Source organism: Cyprinus carpio, chromosome B24 (genome assembly GCF_018340385.1).
Source record: "Cyprinus carpio isolate SPL01 chromosome B24, ASM1834038v1, whole genome shotgun sequence".
Taxonomy (NCBI): Eukaryota; Metazoa; Chordata; class Actinopteri; order Cypriniformes; family Cyprinidae; genus Cyprinus; species Cyprinus carpio.
In genome coordinates this window covers 14,315,124-14,340,491 of record NC_056620.1, presented here as the reverse complement: position 1 = coordinate 14,340,491, position 25,368 = coordinate 14,315,124, and the positions used below count along the sequence as shown (strand labels likewise).

The following is a 25,368-nucleotide window of genomic DNA, read 5'->3' as shown; positions in this document are numbered from 1 at the left end:
CAGCGGAGAGCACAGTTTCAGAGCATTACATCCCCAGCAGGCTTTGCATGATGTACAACAGGGGTCTCTTGCGCCGATTTAGGCTACCCAACAATTCGCACATGGGCACACAGACGTGAAGAGAAGGCATGTACCTGTTATTACCTGTGGCGGGAGAGGAAATAAATAAGCACACAGGATGGATTCTCCTCTTAGAGAAGGAGGATGTGGCAGCTCAAGCCTGGTGAGGTATTATAAGGATTAAGTAACAGGCACCTTAAATTTCGCCCTTTGAGACGGACTCTATCTGCTAATTTCCTGTCAGTATGAGTATTGTCATTACTTCTCTGCTTTCAGGGACAGAGTCCGTCCATCCAGCACAGAAGAGGCAGAAATGAGACGTGTGTGTTTTAGTTTATGGCACAAGAATGAGGGTCCTGATGGTCATGGCAATGCAAGGGAATTTTAAAATGGATTTCGAAGTAGAAGTCAGGGAAAAGCCACATATTTTGTCTAGTTTTTGCTCTGTTCTGTAATATTACATCAGCTAGATAGAGTAGCTGGAGTAAAACTTGCCCTCGAGCGATCGTGATAACATCAGCCTGTCCGGTGAGGGTCTTATTGGAGACATTTGTACACTAGTAAGTGTCCTTGTTGAAATCTATTTTTTAAAAGATGTTTTTTTCCTGACATACAACTGGAAATCTACCTCAGCGATCTCTAATAAATGATAATAAATAATGATTCCTTACAGTTGACAGAGAATATCAGGGAAAAGTCAATGAAATTTATTGATCACTGAATATTATCCATACACTTCAGTTCTTAAGTTTGGGTTAAGTAAGATTTTTTTTATGGTTTTAATGGCCAAGGCTGCATTGATTTGATTAAAAAATACAGTAAACACACTGTGAAATACTATTGCAATGCAAATAATATATATAATGTAATTTATTTCTGTGATGGCAAAGCTGAATTTTCAGCAGCCATGTCTCCAATCTTCAGTCTCACATGATCCTACAGAAATCAGTTTAATATGCTGATTTGGTGCTCAAGAAACATTAACTATTGTTATTAATTGTGAAAATGGTTGTGTTGCTATATATTTTTTTATATGGAAACCCTGATCATGTCTTTTCCAGGATTCTTTGACGAATAGAAAGTTCAAAAGAATAGCATTTATTTGAAATAGGAAACTTTTGTTTTTACTGCCACTTTTGATTAATTTAATGTGTCCTTGATGAACACGTATTAATTCTTTCAAAATCTAACTGACCCCCTTTGAACGGTAGTGTATAATGGCAGAAGAAATACTGTGTGTAGTAAACCCTTAAAAATAAAGGTTATAGCATCTGGTTCCACAAAGAAAATTTAACATACCTTCCATTGCACAAAAGGTTCTTTCATCCCCCTTTTCAAAACTTTATTTAATAAGCATATTGCATAATACTTTAAAATAAAGGTTCTTTATTGGCATCCATGGTCTTAACCTTGAACATCCAAGAACCTTTCAAATGCAGAAACATTTCTTTATACTGAAAAAAAGGTTCTTTATATTTTTAAAATGTTCTTCAAAATGGTCCATTTAAGACCTGTTGACTGGAAGGTTCTTTGGGGAACCAAAAATGGTTCTTCTATGGCATCGCTGCAAAAAAAAAAAAAACAAAGAAAGAAAGAAGGGGAAAAAAACCTTTGGAGCATTTATTTTTCAGAGTGTATCAGGACCCTCACTGACAAGGAAAGTACTGCGGGAAGGAAAAAGTTTTTGGCTTCAGTCTTGCATATCATAAAACAAGTCTCCTCATCTGGAGTCCATTATTAGATTTGTGAGTCTAGACTTACAAACATTATCAAGTCAATAATGTTAGATTAATATTATTTGCAGAGTTGAATTCTGGGATATATTAGACTGAAAATTGGCAATTGTAGACTGCTTGTCTCCGTTATAGTAACCTGTAAGTGATTCTGACTCACAGGTTGAAATATTTCAATGCAACACTCTTTGTCAGACCTTCGCTGTCTCATCCCCTTCGGCTCTGTGAAGTTGTAAAATTAAATTCAGAGGCTATGCAGAATAGCTCTATTTCCCCTGAACTCATGCGATGATTAAGTGTTCAATATGTACCAAAGTTTCATTTTCAGAGTGTGCCGCCTCACACTGTGGGATTATAATCTAATGTGGCATGAAAATAGGTCTTCAATTGTACAATGTGATTCATTTTACACCAGGGCAAATACAGCAAGAACTCGAAGCCCATCTCTCTTCCATACTGTTGACATCCATGAAGTTGAGTCCAAAATGAAGATTTGGCACAAAATCAATTTCTGTGTGGACAACAGTTAAATAAAAGGATCATGAGCCCAGTGCAGATGAAATTATTCATGAAGGGAAAATGAATTTGTGTCAGGATTTATTCTAGTGTCTGAAGAGACTGAACAGGGTTGTTAGTTTAATCCGTTCGTTAAGTCTGACATTACGCGTCACCGCTTCCGGGTCCAAACGCTCTATCAGATGCCACGAGAAAACAACAAACGGTGCTAATATACACTCACAATGTGATATAATACTACCAAAAAAATGTTTAATCCCACCCTTTTACTCCATACCAAAATCCCAGATGAAAATATAAATATAAATATAAATAAATAAATATTTATTTATTTGGGATGCTCAGAGCACAGAGACTGTAGTGTACACCATAAGTTTGAAAACGTTTATCTTAAATGTTTAATATGAATGAACAGTGCTCATAAACGGCTGTTGAGATAGTATTCTCAAGTGAAATGAGTTGAGGCTTGGACCTGGAAACAGCATTCATTGGTGCATTACGTCACCACTTAACAAGTGGGTAGGCATCCGTGAATTTTAGACGCTATATTTTTGTGCCAGACCTGATTAATCAGTAATTTCCAAACAAAATGACCAATAGTTTCTTTTTCATGTACAAGGGAATATCAATAGGAGTTCAGGATACCCCCAAAAAGTCTACTATTTTAATGATTTGCAATGTAAAAATTTTCAGAACAATTAAGCTCATTCTCCACAGTTGTCATTTCTGTAATGTAAAATACAATCTTAATCTAATAACATGAAATTAATATTACATTTTATCATGATTTTTATAATAGTCATTGTTTTACTGTATTGCAGTAAAACAGCTGTACATTGTAACATTTTTCGGAAGTTGTAAATAAAACTATTATTGAATTCCTTGTTTTACAAGGAAATATTTCAGTTATGTTTAATTCGATGTGGCTTGCCATTTCTTTACAATTATCTGTGAAATTTACTAGCAATTTCTAAGTGAAAATTACTTCAATTTTTTCAATGTATTTGCAATTTTTACATACAAATTTAAATACTAAAATAATAAACATATTAAATGCACTTCAACAAATGCTACAATTATACTTTATTTTTTATAAACAAAAAAGAGAGGCAGTTATAACAATTATAGTAAAATTATAGTAAATTATTAGAAATTATAGTAAAAAAAAGTTTTATGAATTATGAATTTTATTTTATTCTAGTTTTAACATGAACCATGAAAATATTTATTTTTTTAAACTTTAAATAATAGCAAAGCAATAGTTTTACTGTAAAAACAAAACAAAAAATGAATATTACAGTAATAATAATTGCTTAAAAATACTAAAATTACCAGACATTACAGTAGAGTTGTGGGGGAAATGTGCTTAATATGTCCTGAAAATGAGGAGGGGGTGAAATTATATAGTATGAGGACATTTATTGATAGGTTGTCACAAAGTAACTCAATCTCCTCGATAATAACTCAAGTCCTCGATAATAATCAGAACAGTATGGTTATTAGAGCATGCAAGCTAAATGTTACATAAAGCCCCCATCAGTCTCCCATGATACGTCCAATGTGAACGTCATAGACATTACTGCCAGTAACTGGCACAAATTTCTTTGCACAGTACAGCTCTTCAACCTGTGAGTGATATAACGATGAAATACTGCCTCTGTCAGGCTCAGATCAGCAGCTCCTGCAGGTCCTAAAACCATAACGATTTGATTGCCTTGCACTCTACGACAACTGTTTCCTTAAACCCAGAACACACTAGGCTTTTTGTGGTCACTGATGATGTATATCCTTTGATGATGGGATACTTTACCTAGCAACTATGGACAGCATCTGATGCTACAAATGCAGAGTTCTGCTCTAAAATATTGATCATATATTGATTCGTATGTAGTTATGACTGTTTGCATTAAATTTACCAACTGCTTTAAAAAAGTGCCATTCCATAAGGCTTGCTTCTGTGGCTTGGTTTAAAATGAAGACTCCTGTCATTTATTAAAGCATTAGTCTCCCCTCTAGTGGTCATGATTCACCTCAGTGTAAATCCATCAATGCAGCTCAACATCTGCAGAATGCACAGAGTGCTATAGGGCAAACATCTCAGATTTATATATCGAAAAACTGATTTATGCACTAGTGACGAACAAAACTTGATTTACTGATACTGAAAACCATACTGAGAAATTGTGTTTGCGTCGCAGCTTCTGACTTAAATAGCCTTGGGCCAAACTCTGGCCCCTTTGCTATGACATATGATTCTGCACACAATAACACAGGGGTTAATATTAAGTATATATGACAATGATCTCAAATAGACTATGCATTCCAAAACGTTAAATGAGAGGAACCCCTTGTGTTGTGGACTTGTGCAAAACTGACATCATGCCCTTTCCCCAAAGTGTAAACGTTACCATTAAAATCACATTCACAGTATTTTTGATTATTAGGATAATGTTTCTCTCTCTCTCTCTTAATTGCAGCTTTGCATCATAATATGATGCAGGGGTCGGCAACTTTTTCAGCATGATGTGCCATTTTTTATTATTTTGGTTAATCATTGTGCAAAAAAAAAAAAAAAAAAAAAAAAACATTCAGAAGCTCATAAACTTGTCAGCGCTTCCATGCGACTTTTATTAATCGATACTGAATGGCTAGATTATATTTCTCAGCAACGAGGGGGTTAAATCGCTGTTTTTAAAGTAACTAAACTCAGCTTCATTGTTTGTAGAGAGAGGCAGGTGCAGGAAATTTACACCTCTCTCTCTCTCTCTCTCTCTAAAAGTGGCCATATTTGAGAAAAAAAATCGAGTAGTTTGCATCACTGGATATAGCTCTCTTTAACGTTAAACTGACGCTTCGCGCTCTGCTTCTGTGAACAGTTAACCCCGCCTACTTTGATTTGATTGGTCATCTCAGTCATTTTGACACTGACGAGCGCAGACTCAGGCTTCGATCCGAAGCGCCTAGTATGTGCAACGGTCGCGCGCGCATCCGTAGACTAGCGCAAGTTAATTCTCACACTTTAATAGTATTTATAGCTTATTATGTGCTGTGTTATTGTGAGAATTTGTTGACTAGAGATGTTTGTTAGTATGCAGTTTTCTCTATTGCTCGCGTGCCAGCGATTATCCCTCTGCGTGCCACTGTTGCCGACCCCTGAGATGATGCAATAGGTCTACCAGCTGTAGGGATATGAGCACCAGCAGTTGGGAGTTCTTGAATATATTTTTTCCCCAGACATAATTGTTTGATAAGATTCCCTATTATTATGTCTGCTAGAGTTTCCCAGACAAATTTTAGCCTTAAAATTAAAAAGAGACCGTTTCATTTTTACCTTTATAGTCCGAAAAGTCCATCCTGGAAAACTTGTTAGCAGGAATATGTAATTAAAATACGCAAATTTTTAGAGCCTTTAAGTAAAGAGGTCACGTGCCGCGGTCGTCCAATCGCTGACAGCCTGACAATAAAAGCCGTAAACATGAACGTCATTTTATGATTATCCAATTGTTTGTTAACCACGGGTAAATTATGAGCAGTGTGAAAGGTGAAGGATTCCTTTTACCCGGTGTACAAAATGACCCAGAGTTAATCGACCGGTGATGTTGAGTAATGTTACCATAAATAATATTTAACTAAATTATGCTGTGATTTATCAGTCCTTTTTTTAAATTTAAAAACAAAGACATTTTCTCCCCTCTCTCTATCACTTGTTTGAGCTAGAATGAATGTATTAATAAAAGCTACATGGCTCTTCTACAAATGCATGCAGGTTTGTATTTTCTGATTCTCCTCGTATGTTCCATTAGACTTTCCATAGTAAAGAGGAGGAACGTCCTTTCTCAATAAACGCTCCTATTGGTTGGACCCGACCACTGGCGTCATCACGCACCGTTGCCAAACAATGGGCAGGAAAAAGCCACGTTGACGAAGTCGACAGAAGTGTGCGTTATTTTTCAGCCAGGAAACTGAAGGATTGGTTTTACTTTGAAGACAACGAAGCAACTCTTTGGAAGAAGCGCTTGACAGCAGCCATGTCATCGCCACCCAAAGAGAAAATCGAGACCAAAGCTGGACATCTTCCTGCTGGTAATGTCTCTGTGCTACTGCTTCTGCTGTTGTTGTTTTTCTGCTGACAAGTCTAATGGATCAGTCCACCAATGGGCGCCTTTTGCATTTGTAAAATGTGATTTAAAAAGTCCATTATTGTAGATTTTAGACGTTGCATTGAATCTCTTATTTAATATATATATATATGTGTATATATATATATATAATCTGACAAACCTAACAAAATATTAAATAAAGAAAAAATATACCTTAAAGAGCTAACGTTTTGAAGTGGTGATGTTGGTATAACATATATATATATATATATATATATATATATATATATATATATATATATATATATATATATATATATATATATGGGGGGGGGGGGTTGATAATAACAGGGTTGACGCATGAGGCGCAAATTTATTATATATATATGATTATTGCATGTAATGAAATAAGGATAAGTTGGAAAGACAGGGATGGAATGGGCAAAAAATACTTCCAACAAAAATAGAATAAAGTTACTGGATTTTGGTTGGCGCTTCAAGAAAAAATTCTATAATAACAGAGTAAAAGTTGGTGTCAGCTCTTCATTGTTTACACATATGCTCTCAAGGGATGTGAAAGGCATACTTTTATGGAATTTCCCTAGTACATGATTCAGCTGATGTGTTATGCTCTTCCCAAGTAGTCATTTGTCTCTAAGAGGCAGTTTATGTTAAAGATCAACCATGTTTGATTATGTGACATGGTGCAGATTTTCATCCAAATATTTGTCCTTTCACAAGATGTAAATTTGTGATTTTGCATTGTGTTTCACTCTGTCAGCATATCTGTCAGTGTGGTGTAAAGTACACAAGAAATCAGATAACAACATGTGTGTAATGGCCCTAAATGTAGGCCAAGGGAAAAAAAGATTGCATAGGGTTGCACATTAAAATGGCCACTTGATTTATGTTGCTTGATGACATTGTATAATAAATGCAATTTCAGTTACCACCAGTGTCTGGAAATAAACTCTGAACCGTTTGTGTTTATTTGTGGCAGTGAAAGCAGGAGGCATGCGGATAGTTCAGAAGCACCAGTCTGCAAATGATGTGCCAGAAAAGAAGAATGACAAAGACAGTGAAGAATATGAGACTGAGATGTAAGTATGCTGGCCTTCACATTTCTGAAGTATGCATTGAATTTCCAGTTCACCATACACCTCTGCAATGACAGACTGTTTTTTTCTAGAGAAGCATATGGTCATCTATATTTTCAGCTATAACTTGTCAGAATCATTATTGCTTTGATTTTTTTATTGATTGATTTTATTTATGAAGTATATATTTTTTAAGAGATTCTAGGCTTATAAGTCTTATAATTCTGATGCTTTCAAAATCAAAATAGGTTTCAGTTCTTATACATCACTTCATAACTCTGTAGTATCTTTGTGCTCGTAATTTTTAGTTTTGTTTACTTGCACGCTACCAACCTTTTAAAACCTCTTCAGATAAACTATTTCCAGCAATAACCAGCCTCTCATCAAGACAAGCAACATTTTATTAAAATTTATTTCACGGCTCACTTTAATACTTCACTCTGTTTGGTCAGTCGCTGCATTCTGCAGGTGGATATTTTGAATAATAATATTAAACTGTGATTGATTGTCGTTTAAATAGATATTTTCAATTTTCTCATAGAAGTTTCTATTTAAAATAATGGGTTTGGTCTTTTTCTTTTTCTCTGAAACACTGAAAACAGGAGATCATGAGCTGCTGGCGTGTAAGAAAACACATTGCCGTGCTGAAATGCACAGTATATAAATGTATTTAATTAAATTGCATACTTTGTGATTTGATGATTGCACTAAGACATATCTCGTTTTTATTTTTAATGTGATTAATCATGCAGCCCTACTTAAAGAGATAGTTCACCCAAAAATGTCATTAATTACTCACCCTCATGTTCGTTGTTTATGTTCAGATCAAAGAGTAAACAACGTATCTACGTACATATGTTGCATAAGTTGTTTTCGTATGTGATACTCCCCAAAATGGCGCTATTGGGTGACGTGCAGGAGACAAATTGTTGAATAAAGTCATTATTTTAGTTTTCTTTGCACACAAAAAGTATTCTCGTAGCTTCGTAAAATTACGGTTGAACCGCTGATGACACATGGATTATTTTAACGATGTCCTTGCTACGTTTCTGAGCCTTGATCGTGTAAGGACACTTGCTGTCTATGGGAGGGTCAGAGAGCTCTCAAAAATATCTTAATTTCTGTTCCAAAGATAAACAAAGGTCTTACAGGTTTGGAACGACATGAGGGTGAGTAATTAATTTTTGGGTGAACTATCCCTTTAACTTCCAAGTAGCACAATTCTTTATAACCTTTAGTAACGCTATGAAAGAATTGGTTCAGCATTGAGTCAGCGTTGAACATTTGATCAGTGACACAGGTGTGCAATTCCCATATGACCGTAGGCATATGGAGAGGTTTCTGCTAAAATGAGAAATGTTTTTCTTAGCTTGGACTTCCTCTGCTCTGTGTTGGTGAAGCAGCTCATACTAAACCATAATATTAAATATGATGATGAAGTCACTGTTAGTGCCCATCAGTTTCTCGATGACTAAGAGTGAAGGTGAATTTGGCCGTCTTTACACACACATCTGGATTGTTGAGCACATGATATAATTTTTGGTCGCAAACTAAATGTAATAATCTTGGGTGTGTCAGTTAGGAAAATGTGGCAACAGCCGGATATCGCCACATGTTCATTTTTTCCTTTTTCTTCATTTTGGGTGAGTGTGTTTAGATTAAATAGGTTTCAATGAGTTTTCTGCTTGTTGCTACTAGGTAGCTGTCTATCTGTTAGTTGCGCAAGAGCACATGTGCATTGCAAAAGTTTTACAGTCCTCAGATTTCCCCGTTTGTGTTTGTGTAATAGCTGACCTGTTAGCAGCGCTAGTGAGGTGTTTTCACAGGGTTTGACTGCTGATTCAGATGGGCTTTATGGCTTTGTTAGCGGTCCCCTCCACCCCGGTACCTGATGACTGATGGGCCGCCCCGTCTGCAAGCGAGCCCTTATCAGCTCACTCAGCCTGCTGCAGGAAATCCTACGAGGTGTATCGTTCCTGAACAAGCTTAAAGTTGCTTTTAGTATCTCATTGGCTTTCCTTCAGAAACATGGCAGCCATTCCGGGTGGATGTTTCAGAGAAGAGGTTGAAATGCGGTTTCAGTGCCCAAGCACTGTGATGTTAGAATGTGATCCATCCACCCACGTTATTAGGTTTGGCATTTTCTCGTACCACTGGCAAGCCAAGAGGGAACTCGCCATTTTCCTGTGTAGTCTCTTTGTGCTCAGATGGTTTTCCAAAGCTTGTTTTAGTTGTTGACAACAAAGAGATTCTTTGCACGGTTATTATGGTGGTTGGTTATTATCAGTTAATTCAAGCTTCTTTTTTTTTGTTGTTGTTGTAGTTATAGGCTAATAGTATGTTATAGGCCAGTTATTTTGTCTCATTGCTGGCTGATTAATGGATGTTTATTCATCTTTGTGTTGATTCCCAAAACTCCCAATTTAATTGTTTTTATGATTTTAGTTTTTTTCTTACTTAATCGGGGAGTTTCATTTAAAGTTATGTAAAATAAAAACAGGAACAAATCATTAAAGCAGAAAATCATCTTCTATGAATGTTTTATTTTTCTAAATATTTAATATTAATAAAAAAATATGTAAATCTTTTAAATTTAAGCGAATGCTAAGTGAATTAATTTAATGAATGTATTATATTAACTATTTATTGCAACTAAATTTGAAATACTCTCATATTTAAATCTAATTGTAATACATTTTAATCGATTTTAATATAATTTCACCCATTTTCTGTATGTATCTGTATTTATGTAACTGCATACAGTATGTTTTCAGTCAATAGCGCATTCACACCATACTGGACTTAAAGGGGTCATATGATGCGATTTCAAATTTCTTAGTATTTATTTTTTCTATATAAATGTTTTTTTTTTGAAGTTGAGCACTATGAATGGCTCATTCAAACACGCCCCCACATCACTATGTGGAAATATTTGCGTAATGCTGCCCAAATGTTCACGCAAAGAAAGAAGGCATGGTTTCAGTAACCGCAGTTAGTGTTGAAGCAGCCATGTCAGGGAGATGCTGTGTGTATCTAGGCGAAAGCAAAAGCACTTTATTTGGCCTTCCGAAAGAAGATGCATTTAGGAAGCTTTAAGATTACTTACAACAGAACAGTAATGCATTTTATCGTTTAGTGAACCCAGGAGAGGAGGTAATTCTGACTTAGCTACAACAATCTGGTGCTTCTGAATCACCTACTGTAAGTATGTTTTGTTATTAAAGTATTTGCTATTGAATTTTCAAATGCGGAGTTTTGCGCGTCGTGTATGTGTGTGTGTGTGTGTGAGAGAGAGAGAGGCAGGGTCACACAGTGGAGTCAGCTGTCTTAACCGTCGGTGGATTGTGTACTGCAAACACATATGAGCTTCATCACTGTGTCTGTCACATGACTCTGTTCTCCTTTCGGGCTTGAACTGATGGTAAAACTAAGGACATTATTAACTGTCTTTACATTTATTTTGAAAGATGAAGCTCGTGATTATGGAAAGGGCTGTTACATTTCCGACGAGAGCTTGCGGTGTTCGGCCAACCACAATGCATATTAATAAGATATTGAAAAAATATATATTATACTCGTTATATTGTGGTTTTGGCTACTGCTTACACAAATTAATTTTGGCATTAATAGTGTTTCCATAGAAACTCGTAATTCCAAATCAAAGGAAATAAACAGCTCAGAGCTAATATTAATGGTAATATTAAAGGCCACTAGAAAAACGAAATTATTATACCCTAAATTTAGAAGTGATATAGATAATCAAATTACATTTCCCAACCAAGGAGGCATTTTCACATCTGATCCACCAAGTTGCTTGTGGCCCTCAATGTATGCATGTGGGGGACTCGCATAACTAGACATAATAATCCATCAGCAAACATGAGTCATTATGCTGAATGCTAAAAATTGTGTCAGCCATTAAAGATGTCTGGCACACATTTAGTGAGTCAAAAGGAGCCAAAACTGAACAATGGACAGAAGTAACATGCCTGAATTGTCATCTAACAACCAATTTCCTTCATTCAAGATTAAAGATTTAAGATTTTTTATTTGTCACATACACGATTATATAGAGAATATATAACCAGCAGTGAAATCAGGTCAGGTCTGCTCCATGGACAGTGCAATGATTAAAGAATACAACACAGAGGAAAATATACATAAATATAGGTATGGAAGAATGAAATAAAAGTAAAAAGAATAGAAAGAATAAAATAAATAAAAAATGTATACTGTAGGCTTAAATATAGAATAGAAAATAAAATGTGCATGAAAGTATACTGTAGTCTTAAATATTAAGATACACAATAATGTACAAGAGGTGAATATGCAAACAGGTTGTGACACTGTCAGTATGAGGTAGAGAATGATGAATATCTTACTGATTAAGTGAATATTAAGTGGAGACATGTAGATGTTAAGAGGCTGGTTTTGAGTTTAGGAGCCTGATGGCCTGGGGGAAGAAACTGCTCCTAAGTTTCTCAGTTTTTGCCATCAGGCTACGGAAGCACTTACCAGATGGCAGCAAAGTGAAAAGACTGTTACTAGGGTGGTTTGAGTCCTTAATGATTTTAACAGCTCTGCTTTTGCAGCGTTTGAGGTAGATCTCCTGCAGAGAGGGGAGAGCAGAACCTGAGATGCGCTCAGCTAAGTGCACAACTCCCTGCAGGGCTTTGCAGTCTTGACTGGAGCTGTTCCCATACCACACTGAGATACACTGAGTCAATACACTTTCTATGTTCTAAGTTTTCAGGATTGCTGGTGAAACCCTGAATTTTCTCAGCTGTCGCAGATGGTACAGTCTTTGCCTGGCTTTATTAACCTGTGTTTGAATGTGGGTAGTCCAAGTCAGGTCCTCTGAGATGTTTACACCAAGGTACTTGAAGCTGCTCACCCTCTCCACATGGGTCCCACTGATCTTAAGAGGAGTATAGGGCCACTGCTGTCTCTTCCTGAAGTCCACAATCAGCTCTTTAGTTTTACTCACATTCATAGAGAGACAATTGTCCTGGCATGATGTGAGTTTCTCTACCGCAACTAAGTATGCGGCTTCATTATTGTTGGAAATGAGGCCCAGAACCACAGTATCATCAGCAAATTTGATAACAGATGTGGAGCTATGGGAAGTCATGCAGTCATGTGTGTAGAGAGAGTAGAGCAAGGGACTCAGGACACAGCTCTGTGGAGCTCCCACATTCAGGGTGATGGAGTTGGAGGTGAACTGGTCTACTTTCACCACTTGAGGTCTACCAGCGAGAAAATCAAGAATCCAGTTGCAGAGTGAAGAATTCAGGCTGAGATCCATGAGTTTGGAAGCTAGCTTGATGGGGACTATAGTATTGAAAGCTGAGCTATAGTCAGTGAATAGCAGCCTTACATAGTTCCCATTGCTGCTGTCAATGTGCGTGAGAGAAGAGTGCAGGATGTGAGAGATGGCATCTTCAGTAGATCTGTTGGAGCGGAACTGAAGAGGGTCCAAAGTATCAGGGATGGAGGATCAAATGTTGACCTTTTATAAGTTTCTCAAAGACCTTCATGACTGTTGACATGAGGGCAACTGGATGATAGTCATTCAGGCAAGAGGGATTATTGTTCTTAGGCACAGGGATGATGGCAGATTTTTTTTTAAAGGGGGTGGGAACCACCGAGGTAGTAAGGGACTCATTAAAAATTGATGTAAACAAACCAGCGAGCTGATCAGCACAGGACCTCAGAACACGGCCAGAAATCCCATCAGGACCTGCTGCTTTCCTGACGTTCACTCGCTTTAGAGCCCTCCGAACCTCGTCCTCTGACATGGTGATTACATGATTATCGCTGCTATGAGTGCTGCTTCCTGATGCGCTGATCGGCAGACTCGCGCTGCGTGGTTTGATTTTTATCGCTGCCTTGGGATGAGTTTGTTTCGTTAGAAAGGGACGTGTATGGTGTTTAAGTTGTAGGGGATTTATTTCCAAAGGCACAGATGGTCCTTAGTCCCTGCCACATGCGTCGGGGGTCATTTAGTTGGAAATGGGACTCTATGCGTTCCCTGTATCTGTGGGGCTTTAACTGCCCATCGGAGATCATAGCACAGTGTGTTTGTTTACTGAAGCACAGATTGTTCTGTCCACCCATGGTTTCTGATTTGATAAGGTCCTTATAGTTATTGTATCCGTAGCTTGTTCGGTTAGCGTGTTTACAAAGCTTAATGCTAAATCCGTGAACTCACTGACATCAGAGGAAGTCGCTCGGAACATGTCCCAGTCTACATCATCAAGAGCCGCCTGTAGCATGGCTTCAGAGTGGGCGGAACAGCTTGTCACTACCCTCTGCAACTGGGGTTCTTGAACGAGCCTTCATTTATATTCCGGTGTGAGAAAAATGGCGGCATGGTCCAATTTGCCAAAAGCCGGTAGTGAACGAGCTTTGTAAGCATTCTTAAACTGAGAGTAGCAATGATCCAGTGTATTCAGTCCTCTGGTTGGACAGGATACATGTTGATAAAAGTTAGGCATATCCTGCTTGATGTTGGCTTTGTTAAAATCCCCAGCGATGATAAGAGCAGCGTCAGGATGTTTGTTAATCAAACCGCTGAGAACATCGTGAAGCTTAGACAAAGCCAAGCTTGTGTCTGCCTGTGGTGGGATGTAAACAGCAGTAACGATGATCGATGAAAACTCCCGGGGAAGATAGAATGGGTGGCAAATAATGGATAAATGTTCCAGATGAGGAGAGCAGGAGCGTGACAGAGTGGAGATATTCCTGGGGTCACACCATTTCTTGTTGATCATGAAACACACTCCACCACCTTTGGATTTACCGGCCTCTACTGTCCTGTCCATCCGTAAGACAGAGAAATGATCAGATGGTGTTACAGAAGTGTCTGGGACCGAGGTCGTGAGCCATGTTTCAGACAAACAAAGGATGTAACAGTCCCTAATGTCCCGTTGGAAACTTAACCTGGCTCCCAGATCATCCATCTTATTCTCCAGAGACTGGACATTGGCGAGCAGAATGCTCGGCAGAGGAGGGCTGTGTGCGCTTTTCTTCAGTCTGTTGCGAATCCCAGTACGTTTCCCGTGGTGTTTCTTGATCTGTCATCGCGGTGGGTTACTCAAGTGGCCATTGTTCATCTCGGCGTTCTGGAGAATCTCAGATGGCCACGATGGGTTGGAGGATAAAGTGTCGTGAAACCGGTTAGGTCAGTGCAGACGATATGTGTGTAAAAAGAGAGAGCAAAAGAAAGTACAAAAGTAAATAAAAACACAATCTAAGTGGAGCGACCTGGACGGCATCCAAACTCAGCGGCGCCATCTTGCCATGAAAAAAATAAAAATAAAATACAAAACAACTCTTGGTTGGTTTTGTTTGGCAAAAGCTAAGCGGTGTTCTCTGCAAACATTATTCCTTCACAATGCTCTGGTATATGCCTTTAAACAAATTCACAGATGTTTTCAGTGAGATCTGGATGAAGTCTAATGCTTTCCATGGCCACGGATCATTGAACCTTTATGAGCAGCTCTGGAGTGAGAACGTCCATATCAAAATTGAGTTTGTTTGATTGAAGCGTTCCTGCTCTGTATTTCATCTTTTATTGTAGATATTAATACATTTTTAAGTTTGTCCTGTGGCTGAATGTGCCAGACGTGCGCACACACTCCAATGTCTTGCACTATACACTCTTCCTCGATGTTCTCTTGGCTGTCAGAGGGATAACCTGTAAGCAACTGGCTTCTGATGGAAAAATTGCACATTTGTTGAAGCAAGTCAAGTGGCACTGTCTAGGGAGCACCTGTCAAATGTGATTTGGGCTTCTCAGATGGATCGGTGGCCAAAATGGAATGGGTCTGAGATGCTAATGTGATGTGCTTTGCTGGTGAGCTCACTCCTTGATGCGTCCGCCTCCGCTGTCTTCCCTGTCCTTTCTTTATACTTAAGCCCAAAGTATACTTTGTCCATCCACGGTTCGCAATGATCCATAATTTTTGTCATCAGGAGTGTCCATGCATACAGCATTCGCTAAAGTCCAGGTTCCTGAAATCTTGCCCTCGAGGTCCAATGCGCTGCAGAGTTTAGCTCCAGCCCTGATCAAAGTCACCTGCATGTGATTTTCTAATGATCCCAAAGACATTGATTAGCATTGATTAGCATGCTCAGGGGTGTTTGATTAGGCTTAGAGCTAAACTCTGCAGGAAAGTGGATCTCAGGGTCCAGATTTAAGGATACCTGCGCTAAACAGTTACACTACTTTTTGCATGCTTTGTAATATGCATTACTGTTCAAAAGTTTGGGGTCATCACGATTTTTTGAATGTTTTTGAAGTCTCTTATACTCATCAAGACTTCATTTATTTGATCAAAAATACAGTAATATTGTGTAGTATTGTTTAAATTTTTCTATTTGAATACATGTCATTTTGAATAAAATGTAATTCATGTAATGCCATAAATTATGTTTCTTGTGAATTTTTTAAGCAGCCGTTAATCCAGTGATCTTCTGTGTTGCATGATCATTCAGAAATCATTCTAATATGCTGATTTAGTCATCTAAAAACATTTTTATCATTATTACAGTTGAAAGCAGTTGTGCTACCTTATATTTTTATGGAATAGATGAACAGAGAATAGAATGATAAATATTTGATGAATAGAAAATTCAAAAGAACAGCAATAATTAGAATTTAATTTTTTTTTTGAAAAATGTTTGTTAATTTAAATTAATTAATTAATGGAAGTATTAGCTAACTGAGCAGTTGTGTAAATTATATATACATATATATAGCCCCTGCTAAAGCACATCCCACTGCCTGCGTTCCTCAGTGGATGAAGCGATGGTGAAAATTGGGATGGGGTGCTGGATTTAAATAAAGCAAATGAAAAAAAGGGAAATAAAAATTGACAGTTTGATGACAATTATTTCCACGCTAGTTTCCCTCTCTGCACTGTTTAGCGAAGTGTGCTGACGCTATTGGAATAATGGGCTCTTGGTGTGTTGTTTCAGTTAATCTGCTTAAATTTGCCTCACTGCTATGTCGGAAGAATTTCTGTATAACTATATGTTATCTCATTACCACAGAAGTTACTTTTCAAATGTTTCGCCTGTCAGTCAAACCACACATGGAGCTGCATAACTAAAGTCCAAACCTGACTTCCCCATCCGCCCAGTGCTTTAAGGAAAAGATCTTTTGTGCATTATCTAGATTTTTACCCAACTAGATCCTAAATTCGGTCATAATTGTAAGTATTTTAGTTTTGCAACACGCGTTTCCCATTTTTTTCATAATCAGTTTTTGGCAGGAATGTGAGTTTCTAATTTAGGATTTAGGGTTAGTCTCACTACTGCAAACTGTTGTATGATAAGGAACAGATACCGATGTCGTTTTAACCTCATACCTTAGTTAATTTCAGAGGGGAAGGACTTTTTAATCAGATAATAGTAATTACAGCAAGCCATTCATCAGAGCGCTATTGTGTCCGTGTGTGGTTTTTCTAACATATCATCAGGCCACACAGAAAGCTCAGCAGAATTGTTACACCTCTCATTAACAAACTCCTGCTCATGTCATTTCATGTTTGTTTTATTTAATATTTTGGTTCATTTGATTGTGTACTACTCTGAGCTCTGTTTTACAGATGCTTTCCTCCATCCACCCCTGTGTTTATATTCTGTTGATGTTGAGACTCAGTCTTGTTTGCAGCAGAGGCTAAGCATGGAGCTTTAGGTCCAGTCCAATTTTGCTTCGGTTGCACGGTTCATTCCCTAAGCTCCAGACGAGAGGTTTTTGCTGTTTCCTCCCGATTTAGCTCATCAGTAAATAAAAGCTATTCCACGTGGTTGCCATGACAACAGCAAGTTGTGAGCGTCTGTGCCGACTTGTTAATTGCAGCAATTGCTTTTGCTGCTGAAGCTGAGTTGGCTTGTAATGTACCAGCTCACTCTCTTCCTACACACAATCTCTATCTCTATGCAAAGCTGAGTTTTCAGCATCCTTACCCAGTCTTCAGTAGGGCTGTCAAAAAAAATCGAATTTCGAATATTCGTTGAATTTAAAATAAATATCCACATTCAAATGCAAAAACGTTGCATTCGAATTTAAGGCAGCCTTATCAGTGGCTTACGAGGTGCGATGACGATCTAAGTGTCATTGCATTTTAATGTTTTTGTTAGCCTATCCAGTTGAAGCCACTTGCTGTGTTGTTAATTAGAAATATTGTGGGAAAAGAGAACATCAATGTGGAGAAGATCTTGTTAACGTCAAAACTGAAACCAAGCTGTTCACACGGAATGCATATTTCACGCATTTTCTAGAGGGACGTTTTTAAATGAAAATTTTACTCTCTGTGATTGGCTTTCGGCTCTTTGTATTAAACTATGCATACATTCATGATGCTGCTTTGTTTATCGTTTTTTAAGCAACTTAATTATAATTGGTTTATAAACATTATTTTAAAACTCATGGACTTTTTTTATTTTCACAGATAGTAATGTTATCTTATTCTTTGAATGAACTGCATTAGTTATATTTTGCTCATGCGCCCTCTTGTGCCCTCAGGAGAGAAGCCAAAAGCTTTTCTTCACCCTAACTGAAATTTTGCATTTTAAAGTCTAATATACAAAATTCTAATTTAGTTTGTCAGCCATTTTGACAGCCCTAGTCTTCAGTTTCACATGATCCCTCAGAAATCTATCTAATACGCTGATTTATTATCAATATTGGAAACTTATTTTTTGGAACCTGTGATACTTTAAGTATTATTTGAATAAAGTAAAAAAAAAAAAAAAAGAACAGCATTTATTAAAGAAAAGAAATCTTTTGTAATAATATACACTACTGTTCAAATGTTTGTGGTTGTTTTTTGTTTTGTTTTTTGCAGCAGCAGCAAAGATGTTAAATCAATAAAAAGTGATGGTAAAGACTTTTTTTTATTCTATTTTAAATAAATGCTGTTCTTTTTACATTTTTATTCATCAAAGAATCCTGACAAAAGTGTCACAGGTTCCAAAGAAAATATTAAGCAGCAAAAAATTATTTCTGAAGCATCATGTGAAAATTCAGCTTTGCATCACATGAATAAATTATATTTTGCAGTATATTAAAATGGAAAGCTGTTATTGTAAATTGTAATAATATTTCAAAATATAAGTTTTTTTCTGTTTTTGATCAAATAAATGCATCCTTGATGAGCAGAAGAAATGTCTTTTAAAAAAAAAAAAAAAAAAAAAAACATTAAAAATCGCACTAATCCAAAACTTTTGAATGGGTGTGTGTGTGTGTGTGTGTGTCCTACACACATTACTCCAGTCTTCAGTGTCACATGATCCTTCAGAAATCATTCCAATATGATGATTTGCTGCTCGGGAAACATTTATTTGTTGATATTAACAAATATTTTTTGTGGAAAACACAGATAAGTAAGTATAATTTAAAAATCTAAATTAAATAACACTTTTATTCACTAGGGAAACTTTCCATTTATCAAAGAATTCTGTAAACAAATGGATCACGGTTTCCACAAAAATATTAAGCAACAAATACTGCCTAAACCTTAATAATAAGAACTATTATTAATAACAAAGCATCAATAATAATTGGTAACTGATCACCAAAACAGCATATTAGAATGATTTGTGAAGGATCGTGTGACACTGCTGCCTTCTGTATAAATTGTAGACTGCATCTTCTGCACAAGAAAATTCTGCCTTGGCTTTCTCTTACATTAATTCCAGGAGAGGTTAAGTTTAAGTGAATGTTTTGTTTAAGTTTAAATATTTCAGATACTGACCTTCATATTAACCTTGTAATCTATTTCAGCTTGTGTTTTTCCATAAATGATTTTACCTAAGTTAGACACTCTGAAGGATTTAAACAGTCTCTGGCCTGGTTTAAACCCAAGCACACTGCTGCCACCCTCAGGTGAGGAATCTCATCGCTGAAACAGGAAATGGGTCAGCTGTGTACCTGATTAACATTTTATGCATGATAACTCTTAATCTGTACACAAATAGAGTTCAGAGTATTGGGGTTAATAATTATATCCCAAAACATACCTTTTTGAATTATCTCCAACGGAAAAATAGATAACATTTATTTTCAGTTTTTAAGTTTTCATCCTTTACCATTCAGCAAATTTTAAACAAGCTAAGATATTAAAAAAAATAGATTATAGAAACATAATCCTGCTTGCTTTTTTGAATTCGTTGATGGTATGATTTCAATAACTTGGCTTTTGATCCCAAAATCTCACATTTTCTTAAACACAGGGCTTTATAAGATTTTTGCCCTTAGAAAAAGAAGTGACCGCTTAATCTGAGATTATACAGCTGTCTCTTTTAAAAGATAGGAAGCTATGAGACCGGTTGAGCAGCACTGTTATGCCTCAAAGTGAGATTATCCCTTTGGCAAGTCTCTCTCTCTCTCTTTTCACTGTCTTGAGCTATCTTTGGAGTTTCCTTGGCTTCTCAGCGAGATGAAAGCCACAAACTTCTGACATATACTGGATTTCACAGCATTAGAGATGAAGCCCTTTGTCACAGTATCCTCATTTATGTTCAGTCTCAAGTATGTTGAGACATCAGGATTGTCTCACGCTGTGATAACAATTTAATCGTCTCCTTTTATAGCTCTGTTTCCTGCAGTGTGCGAGTGGTGGTGTAATGTACTACAGGCGCTGTAGTATTTGACCGGGGCTACTGGAAGTCGGACACTCTTCAGACTTTCTCTTTGACATTATAATTCTATTTCCAATAGACCATTTTTCTTGTCAAGGTCAATTATCACTCTTGACCTTCTGTTCTGACTTAGTGCTTTTAGGGAAACATTTGGCTTTGGAAAATGAATGAGAGTCATTTCTGAGGCTGACGGCTTGCACAAGCCTGGGGCCATGTTTCTGCTCTGTGCTCAGATGGTGGTGGTAAATTCCCTGTCCCTCGGGAATTTTTATAGGCCATTTTGTACCTTACCCACTGCCTGGAGCACCTGGTTTTGAGTCAGAGCCATCCATTTGCTCCCCCTAGTTTCCAGATGTGCATGCAGGCCTTGAGAACTGACCAGGACGTAAAGGAATAGCTCACCCAAAAAAATTCTAATTTTGTCGGTGCCCATATCCTTGTGGTTAGTTTGACAACATACAGTGTAGCGCAACTGTGCTCACGGTGACCCAAGTTCGAATCTCCTTTGCCGATCCTGCTCACTTCTCTCCTCCCAGTGCTTTCCTGTCAGCTCTCCACTGTCCTCTCACAATAAAGACATAAAAAGCCCATAAATATATATATATATATATATATATATATATATATATATATATATATATATATATATATAAATATATATTTATATATATATATATATTTTTTTTTTCTTTATTTTTTTTTTTTTTTTTTTTTTAATTTGGTCATCATTTACTCACCATTTTTTTTTTTTTTAATTTGATTACATGCATTCTGGATTGCGTAATCAGTTTCCAAAAATTCAATTATTGTAATTAGATTAAATTACATTTTAAAATGCTCACAATCAAACTACAGTTACTTTTTTATTGATTATTTGATTTCATATATTCACATTATACCAATAAATTATTCATAATTTGTTTCTCCCCAATTCTTTTCCATCTTTTAAATATGTTATATATTTTCATTGCATTTTATTATCAATATGGTGCAATATTATCCTATTTAAATCAATTTAATAAACAAGTTAGGTTAAAAGTAATCAAAAAGTAGTCTGATTATATTACCTAAAATATGTAATGGATTACGTTACTAACTACAATTTCTGTCAAGTAATTTAGAATCTGTAAGTTATAGTATTGTTTATTGTATGTTTGATTCAAAAGTGGATTCATTTCCAAAAAAATATATGTATTTTATAATATTATATTATTTCAGTTATTTTAATTTTATATATTTATTTTAATTTTTATTTTAGTTTATAATATCAAAATGGAATTACTTTTCAGTTGACATCATCAGTGCCATGCAGCCTATTTATTAATGTTAACCAATGTACAAATTGCTATTTAGGCAGTATCTTGTTTATTGTCTTTTACTCATCAGTGATATTGTATTCCATGTTAGGCCATACAGTTAGAAGAATAATTATCATGTTAATCCCACTGTAATTGGTGGCCCGGTGAATGCCGATCACACATGCAGAATGTGATGTTGTTTCCATCAAGGCTGTAGCTAATTTGCTGCATTAGCATTCCATACAAGCATCCGATTAGATACGTGTCCAGACGGAGAAGAAGCTTCATTCCAGCGGTTATATGGAGTAGAGGGCATCTGCTGACAGCCGCGTCAGGTCTCGATTGAGCTCCCGCACACATAATGATGCCTGTTGACCTTCAGCTAATCAGCACAGGCCTCACACTTTGATTTCATACAGCCGACAATCTGCTGTCAGCTCGGCGTTGATAAAATAATAAAATATGTATTTGTGGATGCTGATAAGTAGCCCTGATGATTTGTCACAAAGCCTTGCTATATCTTTTGGGCTTTGTGATACAGCTACTACAATACAATGCAGTTTCAAAATGTTATAATAAATTATCTGTGGAGTATTTTGAGCTGAAACTTCACAGGCACATTCTGGGGACACCAGAGACTTATATTATATGTTGTATAAAGGGGCATAATCTGTCTCCTTTAAATGTTTGGAAACCACTTCATCTTCATTTTACCAGCAAACACAAACTTTGGCCTTCGCCGTCTGGATAAATTCAGTTTAAAGGTGTTTCTGGCCTAGACACAAGGCAGCACTATTGAGCCAAATCTGGTTGAAATCCACAAAATAGTTTTTTCCCCTCTCTAAAATATGAATGGTGTTATTTATTACCAGAATACAGAGTTGTTTGTGTTCTCCTTCACATATTCCCTGTGGAAAAATTAATGATGCTAAAAAATCAGAGACTGATTAATATACAAGCTTATTTACAATCAGTTGCTATTTGACATGAGAATGTTTTGCTTCATAAACTCTGTGTCATCTGTTTTGCTTATACTTCATTAACTAGCACATATATTTAATCATTTTTGTTTTTTTGTTTTAAATGTATTGCTTTCTGTTTGTAACTGTGACTTTCTTATTTTCCTCAATCTCTAGCCCTCCGAAGTTACCTGTTGTGGTCTCGGGAGTTGTCACAAAGGTAGGTGCACATGTCCATTGATTACATAACATCTAAATCAAAGGCCAGGTTGACTCTGGTCCAACATTTTGAGTTTTGTTGGTCTCTACCAGTTAACTTTCTATTGGCTTCATCCAGAGCAACTTAGAGCAACCGCTGTTGTTTTCAAAAGATCTATTCATACCAAAGACTGACACCTGAATGTTCATCAGGCTAAATTCTACTCTGTACTGTAGGTGACACTGATGTGTAAATGCACCAGTTGGTCTGCCGACAGTCAAACGGCTCTTTGAGAGAAACAGTGACAGGATGCAAATCAAGCAAGCTGTTAGGATTCATTTTAAGTCCAAATAAATTGCCAGTTTTATGTTTTAAAGGGATAGTTCACCCAAAAATTAAAATAGTAATTAATTACTCTCCCTCACATTGTTCCAAACCCATAAGAACTTTGTTCATCTTCGGAACACAAATGAAGATATTACCACATTCAAGGCCTTGAAAGGTAGTAAGCACATCGTTAAAATAGTCCATGTGACAAGAAATTGTTGAATAAAGGTGTTATTTTTGTTTTCTTTGTGCCCAAAGTATTCTCATAGCTTCATAAAATAAAGGTTGAACCACTGATGTCACATGGACTATTTTAACGATGTCCTTGCTACCTTTCTAGGCCTTGAACGTGTCAGTTGTGTTGCTGTCTTTGCAGGCTCACAAATCTCTTGAATTTCATCAAAAATATCTTAATTTGTGTTCCGAAGATGAACAAAGGTCTAACGGGTTTGGAACAACATGAGGGTGAGTAAGTAATGAAAGAACTTTCATTTTTAGGTGAACTATCCCTTTAATGTCAGAATAATTTAACACAAGGTACCCTAATATACACAGAAAAAGGGAGGGCCTAAATTGTACCTTTTGGGGTACAAAAGCTTGTCAATGGATCAGTACCTTTAAAAGGACATATATGTACCGTTTTTACAAAAGAGCTGGTCTCATAGAGTCCACTCTGCTCATTTCCAGCCCGAGCTGACCTTAATCCGGTCCGCCGCCACGGGATTGGCCGCGTCTCTGAATTAGTTTTTTTGATGGAGGCTGTGATGTAATGCATCCATCTGTGCTTACAAGGATGAGCATGCAGAGTTATGTGGGAGGTTTTGCTATATTATCATTATATAAACATGTCAGGTGTATAAGAGAACATTGTGTTTGATTACGCATGTCACAGTGTGTGACCCTAGATGCACATGGAGCCCTTTACTGAGGCAGTGGGCTCCTTTTACTTTGAAGTGATCTAAATAGTGCTCTAGTTCTCAAGAGACACAATTCCTGCAATATTTCCTCTCTAAATACTCACATCTGAGGCTCTTTTTGTCCTCTGGCAAGTTGGTAAACAGACATAAAACAGAAAATGCCACGCTTGTGTTCAGTCTTGGACTGTCCACCCTGTAATCTACTTCAAAAGCTTCACATATTTGCTCTGAAAGACTCTCTCATACAGATTAAAGTGATGCGGAAGAATGTCTGCAGCTGCTGCTTTCTCGCAGTAGGAGTTTTATCCTCACTGGGCGTCCAGCTGCTGCACGTCAGATGCGTCTGTTTCCCACTTTTCTTTTCATGTTAATAGACATAAAACTAAGGCAAAGAGGTCTCAGCATCTCTTAAAAAGTAGTTGCTGCTGATATGAATCATCATAATTAAGCAATATCACATTCGAGTACTGGATATCATTCTGAGCAACAGCACATTTGCACATTGTGTTTTGTCCATAGCTCCTCCTCCACTGTGATTGGATGGCTGACTACACCATGACAGTGATGAGTGCTGCTCAGCGCATGTCACACTTCGGTCGACACGTGGCCTTATGGTTTCAGTTTTAGTTAATTACAGTATAATAAAGCCTGGATCACAGACAGCAGTCATCAGTACTGTGCAGCGTTTCCAAAAAGCACTGTAAGCCCAAGTAGATTGTAGATCTATTGACACCAATGGTCTCTGTGATCAACTTAGCTCACAATGCTTTTGAAAAACTCTACCCTGGTCGACAACAGAGCACTCTTCGAACACCCTTCAGTCATTTAGATTAGAGAACCATGGCTGAGTTTTGTACAATTATTTGTGATTTACTGCACACAAAGCATTTGCCATGTCACCATTATAATTAGGTGTGTTTCTGTTGGTCGTCCTTCTCAGGGGGATAAAGACTTCACCCCTGCTGCTGCCCAGGTGGCCCATCAGAAACCTGTGCCTGCGGTACAGAAGCTGCCCTCAGCCCACCACATCAACCAGCACATCCACCAGCCCCGGAAGTGAGCCTTACACAACTCTAGACCACCCCGGCCCCCCGCACAGGGCCAGGACCACACCACCCCAAACACCTGCTCAGGTTGCCAGGGATCTCTTGCCATAAAGCATTCCGCACGCCCCCTCCCCCTTCCGTCTGTGCCTGCAAGTGTCCTGTTTCCAACAGTATCATGACACGCGTTCCTTTTCCTGTTTCTTAGCTGTAGATCATTGCAACACTAAAATTGAAAGCTCCATTGCAAATCAATAATCAGAAACATGTTAATTATGTGGGGCCACTTCATGAGGGATGCTTGGAGCTGTTTTATTTAGTTTTAATTTTGTCTTACATAAATAGTTCCAGAGAGATGTAAATTGTATGAATCTTTTTTTTTTTTTTTTTTTTGAAGTCGGTAAATGTTGTATATTAGGCATTAGATACTAGGTGTGGCTATCTGAATAAAGAGTTAATATAAAACCA

At 37.2% G+C, this 25,368-nt stretch overlaps 1 protein-coding gene across 1 annotated transcript; it reads left to right on the top strand.

The window, feature by feature from the left end:
- The first annotated feature begins 6,188 nt into the window (after window positions 1–6,188).
- LOC122142161 (death-associated protein) lies at window positions 6,189–25,368 on the top strand. The gene is made up of 4 exons (XM_042751582.1): window positions 6,189–6,392; window positions 7,410–7,509; window positions 22,592–22,634; window positions 24,798–25,368. The coding sequence occupies exons 1-4, from the start codon at window positions 6,338–6,340 to the stop codon at window positions 24,915–24,917; spliced, it is 318 nt and encodes a 105-aa protein (XP_042607516.1). The 5' UTR covers window positions 6,189–6,337; the 3' UTR covers window positions 24,918–25,368.

What these genes read in the sequence shown, in the direction of transcription:
- LOC122142161 (XM_042751582.1), top strand. Translation starts at nt 6,338, where the DNA reads ATGTCATCGCCACCCAAAGAGAAAATCGAGACCAAAGCTGGACATCTT. An exon ending in AGCTGGACATCTTCCTGCTG is followed by an intron (nt 6,393 to 7,409) that starts GTAATGTCTCTG and finishes TATTTGTGGCAG; the next exon opens with TGAAAGCAGGAGGCATGCGG. An exon ending in GAAGAATATGAGACTGAGAT is followed by an intron (nt 7,510 to 22,591) that starts GTAAGTATGCTG and finishes CTCAATCTCTAG; the next exon opens with CCCTCCGAAGTTACCTGTTG.